This window comes from Hyaena hyaena, unplaced genomic scaffold (assembly GCF_003009895.1).
Source record: "Hyaena hyaena isolate Hyena2069 unplaced genomic scaffold, ASM300989v1 scaffold_406, whole genome shotgun sequence".
NCBI classification, from domain to species: domain Eukaryota; kingdom Metazoa; phylum Chordata; class Mammalia; order Carnivora; family Hyaenidae; genus Hyaena; species Hyaena hyaena.
In genome coordinates this window covers 1,615,922-1,624,208 of record NW_024081038.1, presented here as the reverse complement: position 1 = coordinate 1,624,208, position 8,287 = coordinate 1,615,922, and the positions used below count along the sequence as shown (strand labels likewise).

General features: G+C 42.0%; 1 protein-coding gene across 1 annotated transcript; it reads right to left on the bottom strand.

The window, feature by feature from the left end:
• Positions 1–1,777: 1,777 nt before the first annotated feature.
• Positions 1,778–2,731, bottom strand: LOC120245101 (olfactory receptor 52M1). The gene has a single exon (XM_039251976.1). The coding sequence runs from the start codon at positions 2,729–2,731 to the stop codon at positions 1,778–1,780; it is 954 nt and encodes a 317-aa protein (XP_039107907.1).
• Positions 2,732–8,287: the final 5,556 nt, after the last annotated feature.

Genomic DNA, 8,287 nt, shown 5'->3' with positions numbered 1-8,287 from the left:
ACTACTTGACTCTTCCCAAACTCAGACATAAGGCTCAGAAAAGCTAAACACCATGATGAAAGTATGGGATGGGATAGGCTAGAAGTTAGAGATTTAGGGGAAAGCTGAATATTATCAGAACCCTAAATGAGCACACATTCTAGATATCCTAATGGGGCAATTAACTGGAATAGCTAAAGCAGAATCAGAAGTAACTTATTCTGGTTGTTGTGTAGTGATCTTTCCATTGCACTTAACTACTTCCCTTCATACTAAGGTCCATGATCATTTGTTGTATACCTAAAGCCCAGTAGACTCAACATCCTCCTGCCAAGTTATAGTTAAGGGTTTGTAATCAAACTTGAATCCAGCTCTATCCTTTGAAAGGAGACTAATCTGTTCATTCCCAGTTGGGAATGAGTATAGTGTCTGCTGTATAAGACATTACATATACAACCATTAAGACCTTTGGGAAAAAGGCTTCTCTTTTCCACAGCTGAGTAAAATGAGGATCATAAGGACTAAAAGCTTTGGAATTCTAAAAATACAAACAAAAACAAAAAAACCCCACTGATTTCATAGGGCATCTGGATGGCTCAGTCAGTTGAGCGTTGGACTTTTGATTTTTGGCTCACGTCATATCAGGGTCATGGGATCAAGGTCCATATCCTCCTGTTGGGCTCAGCACTGAGTTTGGAGCCAGCATGAGATTCTCTCCCTCTGCCCCTCATGCTCACTCACGCATGTTCTCTCTCAAAAAAAAAAATCGTTTAAACTTTTTTTTTAACCCCTTATAAACTGAGTCACCTTGAACAATTCTGTCATTTCTGGGAATGTTCATTTCTCATGTGCAAAGCAGGAACAGTAATCACCTATAAAGTGTTATTAAGAATCACACTAGTAGCTTTCAACAGCAGCTATTTAACTCCAAAGTGCTTTATAGTCCTCTTCTAGATATTGAACTAATACTTAATCTGGAAGGTAAAGTCAATGTTCTAGAAATGTTAGAACTCCTAAATTTACCTTATTTTGTGATCAATTCAAAAAGACCATACAAAATGAGGGATCCTATAGATGGACCTGCAAGGAGCAGAGGTTCTCCTCTTCATGGAACCCTCCCATGCTTTAGGCTACTTGACAGGGGTGGGCCTGCAGAGGAAGTACAAGGGTCATGTTGAAACGTGGTCATCTTGTCCACTGCCCTTCATTAAGCTGACCTTTTTCTCCAGGTCATGTTCTTCTAGAACACTCCATGCTTTCTTAGTGCAAGCAATTTTAGCATCTCAGTTGTTAAAGGTTTCAGCTTCCTTTCCTGTTGCTAAGGCCACTTGAATAAAATAACTCCAGTTTTTAGGACTAAAGCATGCATAGAAAAAACTAAGAACCTGTTATATAACAATATATTATAAACTCCAAAGCATTGGATCTAGGCATCTTAGAAGTTTTGCATGTGGTTGATAAAGCAGGGGCATTCTGTCCTACTTCCAGTGTGTAAAATGTGAACAATACTACCTACTTCATAAGATGTTAAGATATTTGTAAGAATTAAGTACTGAATGAACACTAATTGCTATTTGTATTACTGAGGTAATCATGATTTCACCTTCACAGTTCAAATGCCCTTTAGTCATTAAAAGCAAAGAACTTAAAGTTGTACATTCTTAGCATTCCTCTGGAATCACAAAAACCAGATAACACTGGGCCTAACATCTCTGACTGCTTGAAGTTCCCGTTTGGCAATCTGCCCACCATGTTTAAATACCTTCTCCATATGCCTTTTGAGAGGGAAGGAATGAAGTCACTTGATCTTAGTTTCTATTTTCAGTATCTGAAGAAACCGCTCTCGAATCTGTTTAGTACGGACAGCATAAACAATGGGATTGAGGATTGGAGGAATGAGGAGGTAGAAGTTGGCCAGTAGAGTGTGGATTGGAGGAGGCACCTGGTGACCAAATCGATGAATGAGAGAAGAAACAGCAATAGGAACATAAAAGATCAAAATGGCACAGATGTGAGAACCACACGTCCCCAGGGTTTTAAGTCTGGCCTCGGGTGTGGCCAGCCCCATCACGGCCCGGAAAATCATCACATAAGAGGCAGCAATGGCCATGGAATCCAGGATTAAGACCAAAAAACCAATGCTTAGCCCATAGACGTTGTTGACTCTGCTGTCCCCACATGCCAAGGTGACCACGGCCATGTGCTCACAGTAGGAGTGTGAGATGACCCGAGCCTTGTAAAGGGGCAGCCGTAGGCGAATCATCAAAGGCAGAGGTCCAATGTAGAGTATGCCCCGAGTGAGGGCAGCCAGCCCCAAACGTCCCACCATAGCATGAGTGAGCACTGTGGTATGATGTAGTGGGTTGCAAATGGCGACGTAGCGGTCAAAAGCCATGGCAAGGAAGATGCCTGACTCAACTGTGGCAAAGCAATGGATGAGGAACATTTGGGCCAAGCAGGCATCCAGGCCAATGTCACCAGCACCGAACCAGAAGATTCCCAGCAGTTTGGGCATAGTAGAAGTGGACAGAACCAAGTCAATGATAGCCAACATACATAGGAAGAAGTACATGGGCTGATGCAGGCTATGTTCCACCTTTACCACAGCCAGAATGGTGATGTTTCCCACCACAGCAACCAGGTACATGGAACCAAAGGGGATGGAAAGCCATAGATGCAGGGACTCCAGCCCTGGGATGCCGGTGAGCTGGAAGGAGCTAGGTACTGAGCAGGCATTTTGAAAAGTGAGCATGATTCATAAATGAACCTCCTCACTTGTGCCCCAAAATGCAGTATAAACTTTTTCTAGAACTATTTTAAGTCCTATAATAAAGAATAGAATAAGATGCTGTAAACTTTTTAGAAGAAACCATGGAACAATGTTCTAGTAAAAGTGTCATGTTATTACTGCAAAATTTTATCTGACAAAAACTTGCCAAGCACAAGCCAAATACATATTCAAACGAATGTAGGAGGATATCTGTATACTAGGACTCTCAAGGTGCAATATTCTTGCATCAATAATTGAAATTACCTAAGGCAGGCTGATACCAATTTAGTCCTTTAAAGGTAAACTATGCTTTCCCTCAGTATTGTATTCAGTTTCAAAATGAGCTCCTTGAAGAGACACACTGTTGCTGAGACATATCGTGACCAACTCCTGGGATTGTCGAGGTTCTACAATAAACCAAAGTTTAAGCTTTGAGGCCAGCATTTGCTACCAGATGAGCTGAACCTTTAATCTGCAGGTCAAAAAAAAATCACAAAAGACACGGACCAGTGAAGAAGGACCTTGGAAGATAAAAACAAAGCAATTCCTGAAAGGTAAAAGCTGCTGAATGTAGCTCAGTTTGTGTGTCTGCCCAGAGGCATGTCCTTTCAAGGAGCCTCTTCTTTTATGGAGGCTAAATAGAGAATAAAGTTCTAAAAGCAGAGAGTTCTCTCCATTAGGGAAGAAGACCCATTAAGCTCTGAGTGGCATGAAGCCTAGGAGGACCAGTATTTGGCCAAGGAAGAAATGCCCTACTCAGAGTCCAGGACAACTGGCTATAAGGGGTATTTGTATTTTGAGAAAAAAACCTAGAAATAGTTTTGTGTGCGTGTGGGTTTTTCTTCAGGGTCTAAAGGATTACATCAGAATGTGTTTTCTATCTATACTAGAAGAATGTCAAGGAAGTAGAAAAACATGTAACAAGCTTTGTCTTGCACATCTTGGGACTTGTGGGTTGAGTATAGCAGGTAGTTAACAGTCTGGTCTTTGGAATTTTCCAGATCTGGTTTCAGATCCTGGCAGTAGGAGCTGAGGCGAGATACTTTATCCTATCAGTTACACAACTGACTTCAACTGACAACAAACTTGAACAGTTGTGGCCTAGAGGGGGCATGAGGATTAAACAAGAATATCTGACATGTGAACAGTAAGCATTAGCTCTTCACAGTTGAGAATGTTGGATGTATTTTTGGTTCTGAATCTTAAAGTTCAAAAAACCTTGGAATGCCTATTTAGGGGAGCCATGGTGCTGGGAGGATGACCACCATAGCAATTTGATCCCACAGAATTCCTCTCCATGAGCTGGGTTTGTCTCCAAGTTCTCCTAGATCCCTACAAATGGGAACAGTGTTGGCAGTAGCAGTAAAAAGGCTGAATCATTGAGGCTGGGAAAGAAAAGAGCATAGGAACCAGCCTGTGATTGAAGTGACCAGGTGAGGTCAGGTGAAGGGAGCCTGTTACCCTGTATGCTAGTTAGTCTCCATTTGTCCCTCTGAAGCCCTGTCCTAAGTCCCTATAAGCTAATGTTTATGGGTTTGCATTACCCAGATTCCCTTATCTGGTTTCTAGATGAGTTAAGCCAATATGAGGCACCAATAGGAGATAAGAAAGGAAGACTAGAGATTAGGAATTGATTCTCTACTTCCCTTTCTGCAAGGTACATATGGTATTGACATGGTTTTCTACCAAAGGCAACAGTTCTAAAAAGTGACCCCCTGTTTTATGGCAACAGCATCTTCCCTTATGTGGTTGGGCCTGAGTTAAATCATACTGTGCATGGTTAGTCCTGGAGCTTTGCTATCCCCTTGCCAGTTTCCTTAACCCTTCCTAAGCCTCTGCAGATAATGCCTTCAACTGCTTCCTTCACCAGGCCACTGGTTTGGATGACTCAGACCAGATCCCAATACTATACAATCTTCACTATTATTCTTTGAGAAGCTGTCTGCTTCCTTGGCAGGACATATAATCAAAGTTGACAACTTCACAGAACTAGTTCTAAGAGCAAATGACCTTTACCAGGCTTCTAGACTTAAAATAAGAGGGGAGTTTTCTACTTCATCCCTGCATCTAATCAACTGGCTTTAATAACATGGCGCTATGCCAAGCAAAGGTATAATCATGTGGAGAATGTTTACTCCAGAAAAGGAAGAGCCTTTGAATGGAAAGATCAACAGGACTTGTCAAGTGAATTTGTTTTCTATCCCCATGCTCTTTCCCTGCCCCCACATAGCAGTTACCCTCCTCTTAGGTTAGTGAAGAGGTTTCAGCAGTCTCTCTTCTTCTGTGGTGGTTTGAGTCCCATCAATACTGCCTCACATACTGGGACAGCAGTTTCCTTCAGAGTTTGGGCAGAGAAGTCCTGTTGTAGAACATCTCCCAGCCCAAGTTACATACAAAGCTAAATAGAACTAGGTACTTTTAGACATCAGAAATGATTTCTCTTGAAATCCAACAGGCCTGTACTATATCAGACCTTGCTAGAGCCAAGCCAAATGTCTTCAATCCTCTGGATGGGCCTAAGGCCTGAAGAAGGCAGATTTTATTTGTATCCTTTTTTCCCCTCCCCTATGCCTGAACAACATACAGAGGTGTTTTCCCAGTGGCCATTTCCTCTTCATGTCTTCCTCTCCCTATCCATCTCCACGGACTCCTCATAAAACTGTAAAAAGGGCACCCATGCCTGGAGAGATGCACTTCCACTGTTAAGTGGGATGAGGCTGAGCCTTGGTTAACTTTGCTGACCACCCCATCCCTATCCTTTCCCTAAGATCCTAACATTCCTTAACATATGCCTCCCTAGTCAGAAGCAGCCTTCACACCTCAAACACAATGAGAGGGGAGGCTACTGTAAGTTCTGCTCAGAATTGCCATGAGGGTTTAAGGAGCCACAACAGGCCAACCTTCCACTTGAGCTCTATCCAAATACATCTGCCAACACCAACCACAGATTTGTTTTTTTACCATTCTTCATCCTGCCCACTACCTTCCAACAAGACTAAATTTTTCCACTTCCTAACAATATCCTGTTCTTCTGCCTCCAAAAATTACCCATGTTCCTGGTTTGGGATGGCATTTCTCTTCATCTAGATAATCCTTACATATGCACCTCTCCATAATTTAGTCACCTTAAATCCCTCCAACCCTCAATCTGTACACAGGGCCTGTCTTTGTACTATACACAAGTAGTGCTCTGAATTGCCTCTTTAAATGGATGATCCCTCAAACAGAATCTAAGTTTCATAAGAATAGGGAGCATGCCTATCTTTTTCTCTAGTATAATCCCTGGGCTAACACAATGTCTAGCTATGTTGAATGAGAAAAACCTATTGCATGTTGAAAGCATTGGCGGGTGTTTTGGAGTGTTGGATTGACATTAGAAAACTAGAGGCCTCTTCAGACTCTTTGAGTATAGCTCTGTGTGGATTACACCCTTCAAGTCCCCATCCCAAGAGAATATCTTCCCTCTGAGTCTTGTCCAGGAGACTTATACAGGAGCACAACCAGAAGTAGAATGCCCAAGGGTCCCAAGTCTGTTCATCCTAATAGGGTTTGAACCCTTCCTGACAACCTCTGTTCCTTTTCTAGATTCCCCTTTTATTCAATGCTCTTACCTCTGCTGGGTAGTGCCAGCAAGAGCCTGAGGCTCTGCAAATGCCACTGAGGCCTGGTACTTATAAGCATTCTGTTCAGGGGTTGAGGGAATTCTACCTGGACTTCTAACCTTCCCACTTCCCTTAGTAGAGAAGGAAAATAGCAGGCTTTGTCCCAGAAGAATATAAATTTAAGAGTACCTATCCTTAGTATGTCCAGCTTGGTCTAAAGGTCTCAGGAGAACAGACAGACTCTCTAATTGAGTCATGATCACTTGGGTCCAAGTCCTGCTCTTGCTGGTTGTATCTGGCCCCCCTGGAGAATGTAGCTATTCTAAGAACCCTAAATAGAAATCAGAAAAGCTTTTATAGAAAAGGGATGGAGAATCTCCTTGTAACTTTCAGGCTGGCTGTAAATCTCTAATGAAGTTTGATATTCTGAAAATATTTGGAGGTGATAATGTCTCTATACTTAAGACCAAAAAATTATGACACGCCAATGGCTATTCTCTAAAAATTAGATGATGGGGACCCCCCGTCCCCCTACTCTGGTTTACATTGAGTTATGGACCCCCATGGACTTGGAGGTAGAGTAGTGCATCTCCTTTTATCTCTTTCTGAACCTAACCTTTCCAACCTAACCTCCCATTCCTCAGAAATGAGAGAACCCAAATGGAGAAAGTGGGCTATCTTTTGGTATAACTTTTTTTCTTAAGTTTATTTCAAGTGAGGGGCACAGAGGGGGGAATAGAATCCTAAGCCTGCTCTGCACTATCAAGGTGGAACCCAATGTGGGGCTTGAACCCACAAACCTTGAGATCATGACCTGAACCAAGATCGAGTATGTCGCCCAACCAACTAAGCCACCCAGGCACTCCTCTTGGTGTATCTTAATGGGATGCTCATGGGTTGGTGGGCATCATGATTCAGGACCGTGGCAAGACCGGCCTTGAAAGCTCCAAAGGCTTGAGTTTGCAAGCCAAGATCTTGTGTGATCTTGACCAAGATTATTTTCCCCTCAGTGTAAAGTAGGAATAATCATCTCTGGGTAGTTTTCATAACTGAGATACTGTATATAAAGGGGCTCATAAGAAAACTTCCAAGTGCTTTATAAACAGCATTGTTAACACTATTACTATTATTTTTCTGTCTTTCAAAAGCATTAGCTTTCATAAGCCTGGGAGACCTCCTAACTGTCCCCTTTAGACCAGAAACGCACATTGTCAGAACAGGGGTTAATGTAGTAGAATCAATACCTAAAGGCTCTCATTTTTACTCTTCCAAAGTATCTTATTTTCCAGCACCTCAGGAAAAGCTAGAAGGAAGCTTGCTACCTCCTCCCCAACCTTAAGCTTCATATTCTATGCAAAACTGCTTGTAGTTGCAGGGTAATTCCTTGTTTTTGTCCTTGTGCACATGCTCTACCCTCCAAGTATGTAGGAATGTCATCCCATATAGATATCTAGCTTTTGAAACTTGGTTCAGTAAACACCACCTCCAATAGAACTCTGCCTTCAAATTTAGAGTTTAATAGGTTAGCTGTGATTCTTGTACCCAGATATTTTGCATGATACTTAGAAATTATAAACATTCAATAAAGCAATGCATCAAAATTTGAATTATATTAAAGGTTTTAATAAGGCCTCTTTAATAATTTGACTTTTATGGACCAACTCAAGACCACCGTTTTCAACTGGTAGAGAAGTATGCATATGAGCTGTGTAAAAGAACACTTAAGATATTAACTTCCCCCATAGGATATCTTAAATCTGTATTAAATGGGAGTCAGAAGTCTATTCAGCCTTGGAAGCAGAGATGAACCAGAAGTAAACATGGTCTATACTCATTCTAGCACTGTCCAGGAGAGGGCATCCTGGACCAAAGACGGGAGACCATGACTCACTGAGCTCCACAACACAAAGGTAAACCTCAAGCTTGATGTTAATTA